The sequence below is a fragment of the Streptopelia decaocto genome (genome assembly GCF_964273445.1).
Source record: "Streptopelia decaocto genome assembly, chromosome: 5".
Lineage (NCBI taxonomy): Eukaryota > Metazoa > Chordata > Aves > Columbiformes > Columbidae > Streptopelia > Streptopelia decaocto.
Genome location: NC_138659.1, coordinates 58,254,390 through 58,275,165, shown reverse-complemented (window position 1 = coordinate 58,275,165; position 20,776 = coordinate 58,254,390). Strand labels below are relative to the sequence as shown.

General features: G+C 41.0%; 1 protein-coding gene across 12 annotated transcripts in view; it reads left to right on the top strand.

Moving 5' to 3' along the window:
- The window catches only part of BTRC (beta-transducin repeat containing E3 ubiquitin protein ligase), a 115,617-nt gene that overhangs the window by 26,856 nt on the left and 67,985 nt on the right, over positions 1 to 20,776 (top strand). For 7 of the 12 annotated variants that reach the window (XM_082052419.1, XM_082052425.1, XM_082052421.1 and 4 more), the window contains one exon: positions 828 to 935. The exons of the other annotated variants lie outside the window; for them this stretch is intronic. In XM_082052419.1, coding sequence (XP_081908545.1) covers positions 828 to 935 — 108 coding nt within the window. The remainder of the gene's footprint in view (positions 1 to 827; positions 936 to 20,776) is intronic. 12 annotated transcript variants of the gene reach the window in all.

Sequence of the window (20,776 nt, the reverse complement as noted above, 5' to 3'; positions counted from 1 at the left end):
AGTTTTCATAGCTATATGCCAATTTAAAATATACTTTTTTCCTGCCTTGCCAGTAATTAGACAAATGCAGCAGTGCTTATGGCATCAAAAACTCTGTGGCTGGTAAAAGCAATTGCTATCATAATGCATCCCTAAATTTAATAGTAGTGGTGTAAAATGAACAAGCAGCTCTCTATATTTCAGGGGGTAATGACTTTAACTATCAAAATGACTAGCATTTTCCTTGATTGGCTGCTTTGGCTCCTGGTTTGTATTTGTGTTTCGAAGAACAGAATCAATTTATTATAATAATTGTATTTTATTTTAACAAATAACAAGGCAAGCAGAAACATGAAGCTCCTATAAAGTATCACCAAGTTCCTATTCACCTTGGATTGCAGGTTTTTCCTTTTGATCCCTTTACAGACAAAACCCAAACATACAAACCCTTTTTTTTCCCTGCGAGTGTTACACTTAAAGTTGTCATTTCCATTTCTGCTTCCCTTGCAAAATTGCTTGCTTTGTATTGTGCCTGGAGTGTGGTTGTTCATGGAGAAGAGGTCTGATTAATTGGAAAGAAACTTTTTATTATTGGAAAAACTCACAATGTTGGCATAGAAAAGTGATCAAAGTTTTGCTTTCTTGATCCGTAGTGCCTTTTTCTTGCTACTGTGACATCGGTAAAGCTTCTCCCAGGGAAAAGACTCATCAGCAGTTTGTGTTCTCTTAAAGATTTCTCAGTCTTTAAGGCCAGGTGTTGATGCCATTTGGCTAAGCCTTGAAAATTCCTGTAATCTGTGCCATCCTGTCTCACACAGTCCCATCTCATAGTTGTCCTTTCTCTGCAGTGCTCTATGCCCAGATCTCTGTGGCTGGGCTGCTCCAGCCTGGCGGACAGCATGCCCTCGCTGCGATGCCTGTATAACCCAGGGACTGGCGCACTCCCAGCTTTCCAGGTACTTTCTGTCTCTCCCCACTCTTTCTTTTCTCTTCACCTGTGTACGTGTGCATCCTTTACTTGCTTGCTTTACCTCCCCTTATTCTGCTTCATACTTTATGCCTCTCCTATGTCATTCAGATCTCTGGTATTTAAACCCATCTTGTGTAGATTCAGGGCAGCTCAGTGCTGGGACATTTCCATTACCGTGATATAATGTAACTATTTTGTCTAAATTGGATTGGTACCATCATCTTTTCCGTTGGCTTTCAACTGTGTCAAGAATATACCCCTTAATTATATTTGGCAAACAGTATCCATCACACAGTCTCCAATCTGGCTACTCATGCAGTGTTTCCCCTCCTATCTAAATTTTCTGTTTGCCACTTAAAGGACTGAGGGGGTGGGTTCATTGCCACAGTGATAATTGATGCCAACAGTTGTTTGCTTCAGGTTTGTTAGCAGTAGTCTGGACATTTTGACTACAGAAAATTATTGTACTAGTAAGCTGTCAATCGAAACGCAAATAAAGGAAATCTGTTCTTTCTTTGGTCTCTGAATTTATTAGATTCAAGCTTTTTTTTTTTTTTTTTTTTCTCCTGTCGTGACACAGCTTTCTGCCAAACAGGTTTGTTCAGACGCTTTGGGCGACCAGTGAATATTATAAAATGCAGCTACTCTCCGGTGGTTGGAGAGTGAGGCAGCTGTTGGGTGGGCATCTAGAGACTTAGACAAAGCTCAAGATCATTGCCAGTATTTTACAATGACGTGGTTATAACCAGGAGAGCGGCAGAGACTGGAGTGCAGAGATGTTATGTTTGTGTTGGATACTCTGTCTCTGAGATGTTCTGTGAACTGCAGTGACTGAGGGACCTTAGGAGTTTCTCTGTAGGCTGCACGTTCGTTGGAGCTCATGGCATCATGAATGTTTTCTTCAAGGTGCATGCTGCTGGATTATGCTGTTGCTGAGCTAACCTGTGGCAGGTAGTTTTATTCACCAGAATCTTGCAAAACCAGACATAATGAATAAGCTAGAATCCTTCTGAAATTTTCAGTCATTTGGTGAAGGTTCATTACCTGCCCTTAAAGGACAGCATGGTTATTTGGTATTTGTCTTCATGCTCCCAGAGTACTGTGGAAATAATCCTCTCAGTCTCAGGAGAGGCTTAAGTGTCTTGCATCATTTTGCTTCAACTCTTTTTGCTGACCCAGCAGTAGCACTGATGGACTCGAGAAGGTGTCCTGCCAGGCCTCCTTTGCTGAAGCAAGCTTTTAGCAGAGCTTTCTGTGGGGGAGGGGGAAGATGACTTTTTATTAGTCTAAGAGGACTCCGGAGACAACAGGCAGAATTTAGCCTCCTACTTTTAATCCTGATTTACACAATTTGACTAAATCAGATAGGCCTCATTTTTGGGTTTTCTGCTGTTGAATAAATCTCAGCTCTCTTTGAGATCAGGTTTTAGAGAAACTCAACAGTATCTAGAAAGCAATTTATAAACTCAAATTGGGACTTCTTTCTTTCTATTTGAATTATTTTTGATTACTCAGAATAAGCATATATTACAAAGGGGAAGGGAGATTAGCCTCTCTTAGCTCAAGATGTTCTTGCTAATGATGGATATGAACAATAACTTTTCTATTAATACAGCACATACATATTTGGGGTCAAATGAGTCAGCTGCGCAACCGTTCACCATGTACAGTTTCTTGGGAGAGTGCTGTGACTTTGACATTTGCATTCCTGCAGAGTTTGAAAGACATTTCCATGTGTATTTAGTGACTATGGGAACTCAGGAAGTCTGCCACTTGCCATCTAAAATGGTGTACTGGTACTCTTCACAGCACTTTGACTCTTAGGTTGAAGAACGTATTTAGTGTCAGTTAAGAGAGAAACTAAATTGCCAGCCGCAGCTTCTGCAGCAATGAGTCAGTCAATTTTTTTTCAATGGGCTTTGATCCCCAGTAACTTGCATGGTTTGAAGAAAGCTGCCCTTTATGAGGCATGGATTCTGTATTTTCCAGTGCACAAGTCTACATGGGAGTCATTTGGAGCCTGCTTGAAGCTGTGACGTTGCAATACTTCCATCATTCTTTAATGCTTTTTTTGGTATCGAATCTTCAGGAAAGCATTAAAGACTTTTGTGTAGCCCAGCGAATTTTTTCATATTATTTTCTTTTTTCTGTAGCAAGCTTGAAGTAACTGGAGAAGCATATCAATGTGCTTTGCTTGTGGCAAAAGAGAAGATGCCATCTGGAAGGCTACTTAGTCACTGCTGAATTTGTCTAGTTGTTTACATGCTTACCTTCAGATGCTCAGACAGAAACGTGGAAAGAGGGTCTTTTAGAATAGCTCAGTTAAAGCCCGGCTTACTCCTCACAGGAAACATTGGCAGATAGTCGGTTTAGAGATTATTCTGTTAATGTGTCAGATATCTTCATTTTTCTTCCTTATGTGTTTTTATTATTGGAGACACTTGTGTAAAAACAGGATCTTCTGGTTCCTCAGCTCCGTTTGGCAATCTTCCCACAGTGGGAAAGGTTTTAAGGCTAATCCTAGGAATGGTGGAATAAGGAGCTAGAAACAGTTTTTAAACATCTCTTATCTCAAAGGGCTTTGCAACGGGTAGTCTATTATGTAACTGGATTTCATATCATGGTGGAAGATGGCAGCAAATTGGGACATGAACTCCTTATAAGGGGCTGTGGGAAGAGCTCAAAGGATATTTTAACAAGAGGAAAAGACCAGCCATTCCAAGTACGGTTCTGTATTGTTCTGCTGTAAAGCAACTGAAAACGAAGCTGAGTGTAGATTCTTTTAATAAAAAAATAAACTTATACAGAGTATATTTTTCATAGAAATCCATGCTTTGGAAGTTTCCAGATGTGCCAACAGGTGTCTCTTTTCATGACATTTTTCGTTTGAAGATAATTACTTTCCCCTTTTAAATATTTTCTGTGCATGCTCACAAGGCTCAGTTTGTGTTGCTTTCAATAGTTGCAGTTCTTTGAAGATTGTGACTTAATAGTTATATCTATCAAATATGCCAAGGAAATTATTCGATTAATCCTTCCAGGTTTGCAGAAGACCATAATATTTCCTTGAATTATTTCTGTAAGCTGTTTTATAAATGAGAAGACATAAGGAGCAATTTAAAAGTCTTGCCAAGGTTATGAATCAGGGTAACCACAGAGAACAGTCCAGTTCTTCCTTTTTATCTAATTGACGCCCATCACAAATATCAGCTCCAGTTTAAATTGTAAATGTTTTGGGACAAGAGTGATACTTCTTTGTGCGGTGCCTAGGCACCAATGGAAAAACAAAGAGTAGTCTGGTCAGCTTTATTTTGCCAGATCCAAAACTCTTATTTCCGTAACAGGCTCTGGTAGTCAAAGAGGAGGATTAACTTCTGTGGCGGAGGTAGCAGCATCTTGTTCAATACAGAAATGGCTCTCTGAAATGCCAGAAATTCACATTTTGCTTACCTGAAGTGAGGGTCTTGATCATAAAGAACTGCACATGAGGGTTTGTCAGTTGAAGGAAAATACTTTCTGCTTGGTTTTGCAGAAGCGAAGTGTGTCTTCCTTGGTCTGGGCAGAAAGCTGTGTCCTGGTTGAGGAAAGCATGGATGGACTGTGGTGGGCAAATTGAAGTTGCACACCTGAGGCTGTGCAGCAGGGGTGTGATGTACACCGCTCCTTTCTTTGGACTGAGATAGCTTCTGGAGAAAGGCGAGAGTGTGAAAGACGTAAATGGTCTGTAGTAATGGAAGCCTGTTGCACCCATGAGGAAGAGATGAACTAATTTCTCAAGGGATTTTTACATCTATTTTTTTCTAATGTTTACATTTTCATGTTAGGAAGTGGAATATTTGTTAAAGAAGCATTGTTGGGAAATAGAAACACTCATTTTCTTAAATTTCCTTCAGCATGTTCACGTGTTTTACCTTAAGAGCTGTTGTTTTATTGCTGGGAAATACAATGTAAATGTGAGAAGCAGTGTTGCATTGTTTATGGCCTTACAGGTGCTAAAACTGAGTGGTGGGCAAACTGTGCGTGTTCAGAAATGCGTTAGTGAAAAATCCATTTGAAGGAAATTGGCTTTGGAGCCAACGTTTAGTGATGTGCATAGTTCTGTCTCTAACTGGGAGAGAGATGGGTTGTCCAGTCTGACCCCCTCGGTGTGGAGACGTGGCCGCCCCCAGCCCAGCCTGCTCTGTATCCCCCTTGCACTCTCCCAGTGGCCATGTGGCGTCTGCCCATGGAGGATTTATCGTGGTCCTCTAAAACGGAATCACAATTTTGGTGACTAATATAGCCGGAGCTTGTGGTCCCAGCACCCCCTGGCTGGCGGCAGGCTCTCCCCTGGTTATGAATGTAGTTAGGTGGCCCCCAACTGTTTACAAGACAGCAGAGGTGAGATCTTTGATTGACAAGTCAGAAATGCATTAGATCATTCCCTCTGCCAGTCTCTGGTTCATGCTGTTAAAAATGTCAGCCTCTCCAAGTTTGAATGGCAGCCTGAGGGCCTCAGAAGGTTTTTGTTTTCTGAGATGGAAACACAAATTGGATGTGTGCCTGGGCGCTTCATCCTGGGCTGTAATTTCATCTTTTAGCTAAGAACCACAAGGTACATGAGCAAAGCACCCTGTAAACAATAACACTGGGGAAAAAAATAAACAAGGTCGTGTTTCTGGTACGTTGATCCACCGGTGTCCTGACCTCTATCACGTTGAACATCTCCACTCTGATTGCTGTTCCCTTTGGCATTACAATGAGAGAAGAGAGACTGACACGGCAGGCAAAGATTTAAAGTTGCAGTGCTGTTGCACATTCCTTGTATTGGCTATGAAATATTGAACTGCCACAATGTTTTTTTTAAGCAAAGTTTCTTGTTGGAGGTGTTCAGCATCAGTTTCTCCTGTTTTGTCTTACCACCTGGCAGGAGCAATTACACAAGCATGAGGGGGATACGAGAAGTAGCAGAAATTAAGCCAAATTAATGGTGTAATTTTTGCACTCGAATCCAGCCCCCAGTGGCTCAGACTTTTGGGAGCTTCACTGTGGGAGGACCAAGAGGGTCATCCCAGCCAGGGATTTTTTTTTTTTTTTTAATAAATGCCCAATGGCTATAGAACAGTTTTGGTAAACAAACATATTTGGGGTTTATCCCTGCTTACATCTAGCAGCCTTGTCTGGTGGGTGGCATAAGCCGTGCTGATACATGGTGATGCTGGGAAGCCCACCAAACGCTGACAGCCCCTGGGCTGTGCTGCAGGATCTCAACTCTCAGGTAGTAGCAGCAACAAGAGATGCTTCCTTCCTTTCATGTGGCAAAGAAGTCCTCTTGCGTGGATCAGTGGAGACATTTTTTTTTGGTAGTATGTTACAATTTAGTAGTTAGAAATAGGCATTTATTCTCCACGTGTATTGATTGTCAAAAGTTGCGCATGCTTTTATTCTTCAGTCTGAGTATCAAGCAGTGTGACAGTATCATCATTGAGAAATACCACCCCAGTTTGCCCAGCATGATGGTTAATTTAAAGTGCATCGTAGCTAAAAAGCTTCCTCTCCTTCAGCCTCTGCATTAATGATCCTGTCACTATGTGATGCACTCTTTCCTGGTATGGAGAGGGCAAGGTCTTTAGCACACGTGCATTAGTTTGGCTGATTAGTTTAAAAAATGAAACAAAACTCATCCAAGTTTTCTGTCTTCCCTTGTTAGAAGTCAGGAAGGTGTGTAAAGCCGTAGTGACAAATGGCGTGTGCAGCGCGCGCTGAAGGCGTACAGGTATTTTTAAAGCGAGCTCCGGTTCCTCAGGACTGTGAACATCTGCTTGGAGGTATTGTCGAGCTCCACAATGCACTAATTGAATTACTCTTTTCTGGAGTTGCAGGCTGCACTAATTGAATTAGAATCAGGCGGGGCGGGTGCGCGCGCGCGGCGCCGCGCACGTGTCCGGGCGCGCGGCATCCCGCGTGCTGTGCTGCGCTCTCACGGCCCCGGCCGGTACTGCAGGGCGGGGGGTCCGGATCTGCAACGAAACTGCTGCTTCGGGTGCCTTAATATGTTGTTTGTTTTTTTTTTTTAAATAACATTTTAGTGACTTTTCCACGCTTTTCCAAGTAGTCGAACCATTGTCTAATCTTAATCTTTGTTTCTTTACTTGAAGAAGGCATTGAGCACACGCCTCTGCAGTCCCCTCCCAGCGATTGTCGGTGTTTGTGTGTGTTCAGCACCAGCACAGGCTGCTGTAAATCACCTGGTTTGGTTATGGGTTTGAATCTGATGGCTCCAGGGACAGTGCTGCAGAGGGAGCCAATTGCACAAGGTCAAATGTACCTGTTTCTGGAGAACTGGCAAGGAGCTAATACCACATTAAATAAAAAAATTAATTCAAAAAGTAAAATAGAGAATTTTGCCACAAATTTGGAGAAGTCATGAAGTACTTTATCAGCACTTAAGCCAATGTTAGTCAGAACTCAAGGACTCTTGGGAAATGTAACGTGCAGAGGTATTTCTATTTAAATGCATGCATGTATAGGGAGAACAAAATGAATTATTTCTTCTTTGGGATCAGGTATTTATGTGACCACACGCGAATTTCAGGAGGACAAACCCAAAGGCTCAGAATAGAAATACACTTGCTACATCTTAAAATTCATGGCTTGAAGAGATACTTACATTGCTACACTGTGTCGAGTGGGTTTCTTTTTATTTCTTCTGCTTTCTGTTGGCTACTTCCATGGTGCATATAGTCAGATGTTCTCTTTCCTGTATTCTTTATTCTATAGACTCAGCTGACTCAGTTTTCTGTAATGTTTCATCCATTTCCACTTAGCTTTCTGTATGTTTGGTAGATCATTCTCATAAACCATATCAGAGATAAGATGGTATTTATTTTGCTTTAATTGTTGTTGCTTAAATTTGGTTAATTTTCAAGTAGATTAAAATAATTTACTGGAATGCTCTGCAAACTACATAAAATTAAACTATGCTTGTCAAAATACATAACCAATACTCTGTGATGTGCATGATTCTTTTTTTGTTATGTTTGTAGACTTGCCCCGTGTCTGGTGATGTTAAACAGGGCTTCTAATTACCACTGAGAATTAGCAAAGTGCTGCTATACACAGAACTTGGGATTTTTCAGTTTCATTGAAATTTGTCTAACAACCTACTGTCCCCCCAAATGAAAAGCAGATTTAAAAAAATATGTATGAAATAGTTTTGTGTTGCTCTGGAGGAGAATTCCAAAACAAATGTATCCATTAAATTGTTTTGATTTTATTTACATTTGTAGTTGTTTCTCTTCAGCATTTTTATTATATATATATATATAAAAAAGTATATACACATACATATATAAATATTAAAAAAATGAAATCAGGTTGCTGACCTTATCAGCTCCCTTCCCATGTAGTCAGGTGGACTGCTTCTAGTAGCCATTGCTAATGAAATATCCAAGTAAGTCATTGGTCGTGCCCAAATGTTAATTTGGGGTTTATGTTTAGTTCTTAAATGATTGCCAGTATGATTTGGTACCATTACAAAATTTTCTAAATTGTGTCTATATATAGTAAGAACGACCATCCACCTCTTGCCTACCTTCTACAAAAATCCTTGTGATTTATTCTCTCAAAATAGAACCATATATCCAGCAAACAAAGGAAGTAACTCTTCATTCAGCCAATAAAGCTGCATATGTTTTTACTCTTTCAGGAATATGCCTTGCTCTTCTGTCACATCTTCAGAGTAATAAACTGTGCAGCAACCCTTTGATGTAGGTAATAACATTTGACCTTGCAACAGAGTACGTTCCCTTGTTGAAATGAAGACAACTAACACAATGTTTTGGGTTGTTCTTTTTTTATTTTTTTTTTTTAATAATTATGTGTAGCATAAGACATGTATGTACAGTGCTTCCTTTTGGTACAGTCTGAAGTGAAGGTGATCATGTTGGGAAGATTGGGGTTGTCACCTTTAAAATAGTGTGGGAGTGAGTTTGGTGCTGCCTTAAGAAGCTGTGAGTGGGAAAGAATCTATTCCATCCAGTGTATACAGTGCTTTTAAAAACAATCTATTTCTAGAACCTAAATTGTCCTGGGACCAGCTCTTGAAATAAAAATTCATAGAAACCTGTTTTTCCGAGTGTGGTAACTTCTTGCCATAGTGCTGTAGTGTTAGAATTCACATTGGCCAGGTTGTTCTGTAAATTAAACAGTGACAGCTTCCCTCAGGGGAACAGCCAATGTATTTATGATGATGTGCTGATTACACAAAATACACTGCAAGCAGAAAACAGCTGCAGAGAACAAACCTCTTAAAAGAATACAATTACAAATAGCACCCTCAGTATTTCTAGTGGTGAGAGTAAAATACAGCATGCTAATACAGGCTTCTAGCTTGCTTCCAAAGAAGAAAAGAGATCTGTGAAGAAGAGGCTGAAGTATGGTTGGATGCACACGCAGTGCCAATATGGAGTGGCATATAATCCCCTTCTGAAGGTGAAGGGCAAGAACACACCTCGGCCCTGCTTTTCAGCTGTCCTCCTTAAAATTTCTGTGACTGCAGCTCCAACAGCACTGGCCAGTGGGGCACTGGAGCGCTCTGGCTTGTCGGCATTTTGACCGCTGGGGTTCAAACCCTCTGTCCTAGTTAAAAATTGAGATGTGATGAGTAATGAATAGTTTGCATTACCAGTCTGACCATTATGAAATGCATTGTAGGAGATGTTATGGAAAAAAAAGTCCCTGGTTTAAAGTGGATCTTTCTTCTGCTGCTAATTGTTTGCTTTGAGGGAACTTTAAGAATTTTTTTTTTTTTTTCTTAGGTTGCAGTGTTTCATTTTTAAAGGGTCCCCATTTGTATGTATAAGGCAAGGTCTTGTACAGGCCAGTTAAGGATATGACAATAGAACTTGAAACAAAATGTTACTGGGAAGATAGTGGAGGTGGGACTGTGCTCTCTAACTCGGGACACAAACAGACCTTGGAAGAGACAGAGGTCGTTTGAACCTTTCTTTGCTTGGAAATAAAAAATGAGAAGTAACTGGAATTGCTTTGTGTACTGTGGCTGTATGCAAGAGAAGCTGCATTAAGGACTACTCGGGGGGGATTGTGTGTGAGGGCTTGTTGAAAATCAGGAGAATGTGGCAGTGGCAGCTTCCACAGCTGCTAGTGTCTCATTTTGGAGGGCTGCAAAACGGAACAAAAAAAAATCTCCAAAACTCCAAAGCACAATCTTGTAATGTCTGAGATGAACTGTCACAGTTTAATCGTTAAAATCCAACATTGTACTGACGGCTGTGTCATGTATGTATGTGGGAGAGTTCAAGCACTGAGAAAGCCCTTTCCATCCACTCTTTGCAAGTCATTGATAGATAAGTATAATGCCTTGTAAAAGTCTGAAATTTCTTGTGTTTGGTGTCTCTGTTGTGCTCCAAGACCAGTATCAATAAAACATGTTTCAAATCCTGGGCAAGAAATAATCTGCTTAAAATGAAGAAATGTTGCCCTTTCAACATATAGATCTGATTTTAAAGTAGATGAGGTAACAACATTGGCACTCTAATTTGGAAGGACTTTATTTCACTTGCTTAAAAAGAAGAATCAGGCTTTCCATTTATGGATCACTGGCATGTACTAACAGACTGTTATTCATCTGTCTGTATTTTCTTTAAATCGTTTTTGAGCCTCCCTGTGTTGTCCTGCTCTGCTGACATGTATCCCATGTGGCAAGAGGGAGTTTTGTATAATCACCCTGCTTTAATCAATAGAATAATTGATAAACCAGATAAGATTTAAACTGATTACCTCCCCGAGCAGAACTCCCCGAGGGCCTTGGACTCTCTTAATTTTGACATGTATGTTGTGTACCCCGTGGATGAAGTGCAGTTTGAATTATCTGTTTTTATTTGCTTAATGACGGGGAGGGTGTTAAAGTCAAATGTTTAATTAACCCAGCAATGGGCTGCGCTGTCACTTACACACACATCCAGCTGATTGAGATATCTCACCGAGAATACTGAATAGGAATGATAATGTGGCACTGAGACGGAAGATTGCTTTTTCAATCCATTTGCTGGGTCACTGCTTTGAATGTCTTATTGGATGAAAGGCATTCAGCCTGGAAAAAAAAAAAAAATCAGCATTTAAGTACATTTTGTTTTCCTGGCCCCTCTCCACCACGAAGTTAACTAAAACAAATATGTTGTAGGTTTAATAAGCCATTCATGTTGTAGTAAAAAGCTGTGAATAGCGGATCTCAATAGACAGTGATCTAGAGCTGTATAATTTCCTATGGGAAAAAAGGTTTGCTAGCCCCAAGGTATCTGAAGGCGAGATACTATATACACCTTTCTTTCCTTCTTTGATTGCTTGATTACCCACCTCATTTGGTGATCTCCATAGCAGGTCCAACTCTTCCTCCTTACCCAGCAGAGTGAGATTTGCAAGAACATTTTGTAACTCCTTGCTCTAGTTTAAGAAAATGGCGTTTCGGATTTGGGATTATTTTGTAATAGCAGAATTTATTAGTGAACTTTTAAATGTAATGTGTTACCATGTTCAAATTTGGTGTAGCCAAATCAGGACAACACAGGGGTTTGTTTCTTGGGTGGCAGCTGCTGTTACAAGGCCACAATGGTTCCTAGTTCAATGTTATAATGTATGGTGCCTAATCTGTATTTTTCTATTATTTTATTAGAAGATTATAATTTTTTTTTGCTTGATATGATGGAAGGTTGGGACATGTTTAGACTCACACCCTTTCTTTTTATATCAGTGATCAGGTTTTTCAGCAGCACTCTATGGAAGTAAACACACCGTGTATTGGAAGTTAATAAATTTGCCCTATAGTCCAGTGGTGGATGATATTTCCCATGATTAATGTAGCTTTGGAAGCTGGAAAAAGCACCAAGGTCTGACCACATGGGCAAGTGACTACTGTGAGACATGTTGGCGAGGTGGAGTTATGTCGCCTGAACTGGTCCATTGTGACTCTGTAGGTACTTTGAGCCTGTTCTGGATTGAAAACCAAGTCGCTTTGGCTGTGGGGACACTTGGCCCACATTGTCTAATACAAAGATACGACTGCCTCTGCATACTGTGCTGTGGACAATATGCTGTGAATTCACGTCAGTCTAGCGCTGCAGTGAGATCACTGAGTAGCCATTTTTTTAAACAAGTGAGCTGCTTTCATTCACTATTTTGGGGAGGAACTGGGGCTGAAAAGTTAACACAGTGTGGGACACAGAATTTAGGGTTTGTTCCCCCATGCTGTCATTTTGACTTTGGGCAGACAGCTTAACTTCTGCTTCATACCTTTGTTTTGTATCTCCTTTTCCCCTTTCCTGCAATGAAAAATAGGAAGGAAAAAACAACAAGAAAAGCATAAAAAAGCATAAAACAGTAAAACAGGATCATGGTGGTGTGGTTGAATCAGATATTTGGGAGCGAAAAAGCCATGGAAGGGGTGTGATGAGAAGTAGAGATCTTTTTGTCTACTTTGACAGGAAAGCTCAGAATGAGAGGTTTTGAAAAAAACACCAGAATAAGTGTAGGTGATGAGCAGGGACAGGAGGGGAAGGGGTTGGTGAGAGCAGGGAGGCGGCATGGGTCATTGGATGGAATTAGTTATAAAAAGTTAGAAAATAATGCTTCAAGAAGGATGTGAAATCTACGGCCAAAGTAGCCAATTTTACAACCCAGTTCTGAGAGCACTTGCAGCTCCTATGCAGATGAAGCCATAATAAATATTGTACAAAGAAAGTTAATCTGTATCTAGAGAATTTTAATAAATAAAAAGTTTAAAAAAACCTCTCCCTAGATCTGTTGGCTCTTGCTAACTCTTGTTAGTACTAGAAATATGTTTTTGACATATTTTTTGGATGTTGGCTTATGTTCAGAGTCTGTAAAAGCCGACTTTTTGCTTTTTTCTCACATGTAGGGGGAAAAAAGTAAGAAAACCCATAATATTCCAGCATACAAAAGCACTGATAAAAGCTATGATTTGGTGTAGGGAAGAATCTTGTAAACTGAGAATGAGAGTGTATAATTTCTAACTTTAGTACTTTTAACACCCTGGGATGAGTGTTGAAAATGAATTTTTGTGAAAGGAATGTAGCAAAATGAAAGCAACAAAGAAAGGAAAGCCGAGCCCTGATTGATTCTGTTTGTCTTTATAAAGCTGCTGTTGCATGTGAAATCCCTCTTCCTGAGGTATGTGTGGCACAATTCTGCAGTCTAGCAGAGAAATTAACCTCAGCTGAAACTGTCTAAAGAAGAATTTGAGTGAGAATTTAAAAGATCGGAGAAATCTTTAAGGTTGTCCTGAAGTACAGAAAGGGAAGAAGACTGCTTTGTTCAGTGTGGGGAGCAGATATGCAGGATAAGTCACTAGTAACAGCCAAACCAAAGTGCAGTGATAATAAGATTCAGAACAAGTCCTCACACCAGTCTTATATAAGTGGCCTAGTTGAATGTTTAGAAGTGTATCTATATTATGTGTATCATAAGGTTAATTGGATGCTTTCATCCACGCTTTTTGGGAATATGTGCTTTCTGTTCCTTAAAAAGATGTAGATAGCTTTGAACTACTATAAAATCTCGGAGTACAAGATGTACGCTATAAAATCAGGCATAGAAAGCACTATTTGTAAAAGCATATGTATACCTGTGAGGGTGCTGATCGATTTGTGCTATTTAGGAAAAGAAATTCTGAAACAGACCTGCCTGTGAAAAAAATGCAGATAATAAAATTCAACTAGGGGTCCTTGAGGCTTCTTAAGCTCTAACCTTGTTGTGAGGAATGGGGCAGTCAAACTGCCTAATGCAGATGTCTGTGAGTTACAAAAATAACCAGATGTCCTGATTAGCAGAAGCAAATGTTCTTCCCTTAATCCATGTGAAATTATATTCAAAGGCTCTCCGGATGTAATGCTTGTGTAAATAAGGCGCCAAAAAACATTGGAATAGAAAGGGCCATTGGCCAACTAGCTTGCAAGGCTTGAAAGCTTGAATATTAAAAACAAATTTACCACTGCTGACTCTCTTAAATTCACAGAACAGAGATGTTAAGCAGGGCTGCTTCCTAGGGAACGTGGAAAGGCTGTTCTCATTAGCCATATTTTCTCTTTCTATCTTTCTCTGTTGCTCTCACTCCCACTTGAGAAATGTGTATGAAGTGAAGCTAGCTTTCTAAAACTGCCCTAAATGGCTTGTTCCCAGCACCTGCATTTCTGTTTATTTTTTAACTGCAACTGGATTCGTGCTCTTCAAAATGTATCTGCTCATCAGGTCTTTTGTATTTATGCTGGCTTTTGGTATGTTAACACTAAACTAAATTTACTGTCTTGGTAATGCTAAGACTCCCAAACACCCTTAACTTACCCTTATAACCAACCAATAATTGATAAGTTAAATAACTTGAAACTCTTCTTGATGTCATGAAGCTCCATTGTCAAGTCTCATTACTTTGAAAATGTGCATTTTTCTAATGATTGATTTGAATGAAAAATAAGGAAAATACCAAGGGTCCATTCAACACATGTGAAAACTAGAATCTTCTCCTGGTTTTCCACTGCAGAAAGGATTCTTGACACTTTTGTTATCATGAGTGGCATTAACACAGGTGCAGACCAAACTGAGACATGTGTGAACACACATGTATGTGTCCTGTTGGAGGGGCAGTGTTGTACTTTTCCATTTTTGCTGCTGTCAGAGCTTCAATTTTAAGAATTTTTGTTTATAGTAGCTATTTAGTTTATAGGAGCTGCTTGGGCATAAGTTTGAACTTCATTTCTTTAGGTGTTACATGAATGTTTGAGGTGGGAGTGGAGAAGTCCTTGTCATGGGGAGTTTATAGATGTATTGGAGAAAAAAAAAAGCCAGGATTTTGTGCAGCAACCAGGATAATAGATATATAATCATGGTAACACATGTCCATACCAGCCTGCAGAGCAGGCACTGAACTAGAAGGCCAGTTTAGCTTATTCTCTTTCCTTTTGTGACACTGGTCACTGCAAGGCAGGCTGGAGTTTCTCTGCCCTCTTCTTCCATCATTCTAGTGCTAAGCCATAAACCCCTTGCGAAAGTACCATTTAACTTGTAAGAGCTTGGAAACTTGTCTGTGCCTTCATTCTGGGCTGAAGTCACCCCCTTGTGCCTACACATTGCAATTTATGGTGTTCTCTGAAAGGAACTAATCTCAGTGAATGTTCAGAGCAGCAAATGCCAAGGAGGAATGGGGTCTGATACTTATCTCTGCATTTTCATTGCTGTGGATCTCCCTGTGTGTTACAGCTGTCATTTTTGTTTTATCTACCAAACAGGCAGAGAATTGCCTTCAAACTTGCAGCTTTCATAGCTGTTTTTCTCAAAGAACATTACCAATGTTAAGGGTCGCTTTTATGTGTTGTAGTGACTAGCCAAATAAGCATGAATTTGAATGTTTCGGTTCTCATGATAGGAGAAAAAGGAGAAGCTATCCTTAAATGTTTTTAGTGGATGTTGGACGTATTTTTTTTTTAACGGTAATACTGTTTTCAGGCTGACATTGGCTATGCCAAGATTCATCCTAGCACTGTTTGAAATGGCTGAGATATTTATAAACTGACAGACAGCATTTATAAAATCAGGATGCTGACAGTCCCTTAACGATAACAATGGACTTCAACTCATCTATCACTTACAAAGGTTATTGGAAAGGGAACATAAGGCTTATATGTGCCTCTAGTCTTAGACTGGCACTTATTTCCACACATCTCTCTCATTTTCTCTCCTCCCTCCATCCCTCTCCCTTTTTCAGTCCACTCTGGCTGACACGGCAATCAGAGCTAATTTCTCTATTCTTTTACCCAACGATTCTTCATCCTGTTTCCTGCAAGCAGTTGATGCAGATTAGAAGACAGCTAACTTCGTAGCATCTTGGGGCAACCCCCATCCCCCTGACTTCCCCAAGCCCTCCTAAACAAGAGAAGCATCCTGACTGCTGGTTTGAACTGGGAGGGAAGAACAGTGTGCGTTGACTGACAGACTTAACCTGGGGCTGGGTGAGGGTTAGACAGGCCTTCTGCTTCCTCTTCCTTTCATACAGCGCCAGTCTGCCAGCAGAATGCTGATGTACCTACTTTATTCAGTGGCTCTCCCTTGGCTGAGACAGTGCCCCTCTGTCCTTGGTGAGGAGGACCAAGTACAGCACAGAGACGCTTAAAGAAACATGAAAGAGGATGTAGGTTATTTTCAAGCTCTGATAAAATGCTGCATTCACTCAGTGCACTTAGGAGCTTGAGGGTCAGGTCATATCAACAGTTTGCACTGGAAAAGGGGAAATGCGTAATTTCCACCGGTGTGCGCTAAAGCATCTGTTTTAGTGTGGCAACAGAAATACTGAGCTACATGTGGCATCCAGTTTGCCCTTGAAACATTTACTGTAAGTGTTTGGACACTGTGTTCCCACTGTATTATTTGCTTAGAGACCTGAAATACCCAAGTAGATTTCCTACATGTGGTTGGATCTGCTGATACCACTAAAAACACACCCTGCCCCGGCTTCTGTTCAACCTGGTGTATATGCACGCAATGGCTAGAGCAGAACTTGATTGGCTTGAGGGGGTCTATTTATCAGGGAACTCGATTAAAATACAGACTGCACATGACATCAATTTGTAATCATTTTTCCACAGCAAGCAAGCATTTTCTGTATTGGATGCAGGTGTTTAAAGCAATAGTGTGTTTTAAGGGCCAGTGCAGCACAAATTCTGGCCTTTGGGATAATGACAAGTGTTTTGACTGCATAAACAACATATATATATATATATATTTTTCCCCTCCCTGAGGTCCGCACACACCTAGTTTCCCTCAAGCTCATCATCTCTGTCAGGTTAATCAATAGGCACCGTATGGCAGAGGGTCAGTAATCAGTGTCATCGTGCCTTTAAATTGTGTTGAAAATTTGCTTAAAGCCTGGGCCAATTAACATCGAGATGATGAATGGATGGGTAGATGGGAAGAGCCTGGTGCTCAGGGGCTTTGTGAGAAGGAGATGCTCAGCTGTTGAGCAGCAGACACCAGCGAATAAAATCAGCCATTCATGTGAGCTCAGTCCACCCACTCTTAATGATAATGTCAATCTAGCAAAATATATACACATTGGAGTTGTCATGAGTTCATAAATCAAAGGAGTTTGTCAAAGGCATTCAGATTAACGAGGCAGCAGCAATAACAAGTCAAATTTGCATAGAGAATTGCCCGAATCTCAGTAAATTATGATCCTGTTTTTCATTTGATTATTTGCTAATGTCTCAAGAGGGAGAATGATTATATTAGCATGCAAAATCTACTCCAGAAGTAGAAATCTGACGTATAGCAGACCAGCACACGATGACAATTAATCAGTTTCTGCATACTAGCATAAACGCGCAAGGCCCAGAAATGAACTCCTTTTTTTTATTATTATTTCTCCTTGCTACTGATCCAAATGGTTCAGCTTGACAGAGACTTTATATTGCTTTAACAGTGTTCTGAATTGTGCCTGCAGGCAAGACATAGTTATGCAGCTATAACCAACCTATCCATCTGCCAACCAGATTGGAATTCTCCTATCCAAGGCTTCCATTAACCCCCACTGACAGCTCCAAACAGGATTAAGAATTTGAAAGCATAAAAAATAGTTGTGCTCTCCGCATAGACACACGCTTCTCCCGCACCCCCACCTCCCCATGCTTGGAAAAAGGCTGCGTCTGTACTCTTGTATAATTAGCGCAGGGCAGAACCGCACCGAAGAAATCCTCCCCCAGTTGGCAGGGGCTTGATTTCCAGCACGACGAGCGAGGCGGTACTAAAGGTAGCTCTGCCCAATTGGTAGTCCCTGGGAGTGCATTTCTCCCTGTATTATATCTCGTTCCCAGCAGTGTTTTGCTGGGCTGTGTACACGAAATGCCGCATGTCATCTCCTGTCAGACACCTCAGTCTAGGGATTTCGTATGCATTGTAGCATGTTGTGTTTAGTGGCGGAAGAGGCTTCATGGGGAGAGTTAAATAGTAATAATTTTGTAGTAGTCTTTAAGACAACCTGCCATGGAGTTATATTCTGTTAATTACAGGCTGAAGTTTTACATGCAAATCAGGTTTAAAAGCCAGTAGCCATTTTAGGAAAAATGAGCTATGGAGGGCAGAGCTGCTTCACAGGAACCTCCTGCTAGACAGAAATTGTGAAGGTGACAAGAATTGTGAGCTTGGGTTTCCTGGCTTTTCTTCCCAAGGTTCCCACTGTCATTGTGTGACCTTGTGCACGTAAAACAGACAGACAACCCCACAACAACAAAACATTTTACCTGTCTGTGGAAAGGGGGGGTAGTATTTATCTCACCAAGACTGATCAATTTGTGATTTGGAGACTTCAGCACCTCTCATCTTATCTTGCTTTTAGTTGTTCAAAAGGAGAGACCCCTGCATGCAAGCACAGGCACTTTTGGCCAGTCTGGCTTTAGTCTATGAAGAAAAGCTTGCCTGCGGGATTTAAACATTTTCCCTGATGTAAGGGAGTTTGTATGGCTGTTCAGCTTTCTGTATGCGCTGGTTTTCTTCACTTCTTTCACCCTAACAAATTCCATCTCTCTTCTAATATGTATCAGGCACAGTCACTGCAGATCTTTAATATTCCCAGTGAGTACACCCAACTTACCGTCCGGATACCAAATGCTTCTTTCCAGGTCTGTGCCCGAGACGTGCGTTTCAGTAACCACGAGAGGGTGCTCAGAGCGGTTCCTCCCTTTGCTTTCTGCCGCAAGAGAGGCAGATATTGCTGAAGTCCTGCCGAAGCAAACCTTATTCTGACCTTGCACATGTTTATCCCTCCTCCCACCTTGTTCAGCAAGGAGAAATATATAGATGTACCGTTTCAGTTGATTACACTATGCTCTTCCCATGGCCATGGCTAAGTGTTGCCCTATCAAGTGAAATTCACTTCCACGCAGCTACAGTTAGTCCTGAAATATGCAGGGTCTTGTACCTGCACCTGGATTGATGGGTTTCCTATTCCTGAGAAATGAGCAGGAGTTATAAACATCTGTGCTTTTTCTTAAGTGTAATGCTTTCCAGTCATTCTGTCTTCACCAAGCGTAACTTACTTGCCGACAAAAGTGCATGAGCAGCGCTCCTCTTTAATAGTCTGCTATCGGAGCTGCTGTGTTGGTGCTGGAGAATGGTGAGACGCCAAGCTGTGAACCACCATATGCACTTGGCAGTCTTTGTCTGGTCTTTGTTCAGCCAACCTCTTAGCCTTGCCACCTATAAAGATAATGAATGCAAAATGGTCCTCTGCTTGCTCTTAAAATTAGATACTCAGCTTAAAGAAAAAGTAGATAACTTGATGCTTTGCGATAACTAGGAATTTCAAAATAAGGGCTGACAGTTCGCCAGCACCACTGATTTTCCTGCTTTTTGATGGTTTTTTGAGGGAGGATCCTTAATGACTTTGAAAGGCGAGAAGAATGCAAGATTTCGCTGTTGTAGAAAGATTATTTGGAAGGGGAAATAATTTTGGCAGTTTTTGTAGGGAAGGGGGTGGATGTTGAAAAAGCATCCGGAAATAGTCAACAACACCCTCCCCCCCACCCCCCGCAGCAAAATGCATTTCCTGGAAACGTGTAGTGACTGACCTTGGGTTCTTATGCTTCTTGCACAAAAGTTAAAATCCTTACTTGAATTAACCACTTACTGAACTGTATTTCATGAACAGAAAAGAACAGCTTTAATGCTTGGCCTTCCTTGTTGGAGATCTGCTTGTATGTTTTTACAATCACAGTTCTTTCTAAGCTGGATTTAATGAAATAACTTGATCCTGGCTGGGACTTCGTATGAAAACTTTTAAAAACTGACCTGTTACAGCAATTCATCAGGCCTGCTTAGGATTGATTTCCATTATAAAACCCTGGTTACAGCATCCCAGATGTCATGGTGCCTTGCAGGTTCTATATCTTGTTTAAAAAAATAAAAACAAAACCAAACCTCAAAAATCGGTAGTTGATCTGCAAGTCTTGATTTATACAGAGTCTTTCCTACAAATTTTTTACATCTCAGGTGGGGTATTTTGTTGTTGTTGTTTGGGGTTTTTTGTTTGTTTTTTTTTTTTTTTGTTGTTGTTGTTGTTGTTGTTGACGTTGTTTGTTGGGTTTTGTTGTTTTTGGGTTTTGTTTTGTTTTTCTGTTTGGTTTTGTGGTTTTTTTGTTTTTTGTTCGTTTGTTGTTGTTGGGGGGGGGGTGGTGGGTTTTTGTGTGTGTGGTGTATTGGTTTTTTTTGTTTGTTTTTTCCCCCTTATCTGCCATTTCTCAGCTAACAGCTTCTCCCCTTGCCCTGCCTCCTGCCTGTACCTTTTCTTCCCCGTCACCGAGCTGCCAGGATGGTGCCGGCTCAGGCAGCACTGTGGCCGGCACACGGGCGCACGGCTCCTCTGACACCGGCTCTGCCGCGCTGGCTCTTCCCAGAGCCCAGCTCCCCTTTCGCCAACAGATGCCAGTTCTGCCTCCTGAGGTGTTGTGCTGGAAGCTGGCTCTGCAAGAAACCCAGCAGAGCTGTGCTCAGTGAAGGACAGGTTATCTGGAGGATAAGAGGGAGAGGTCCAGAATGCAAACTTCTGCCTTAAAATACACACTCCTGAGCTTGTCTGCAAGTAGCTGGAAAACCACCCTTTTCCTGGCAGAGCTCTCCCTAAGCAGTTTTTCTGTATCTCTTTAAAACCTGTTTAGTTGCTCACTACTGAATGCCTGGGAATGTGGCCTAAGGCTATGAATACTGTGGTGATCAAACTGATTTTAGATGTGTGTGTGGGATTCCCCCAGAGCTTGTTGTCATTACTCTGTC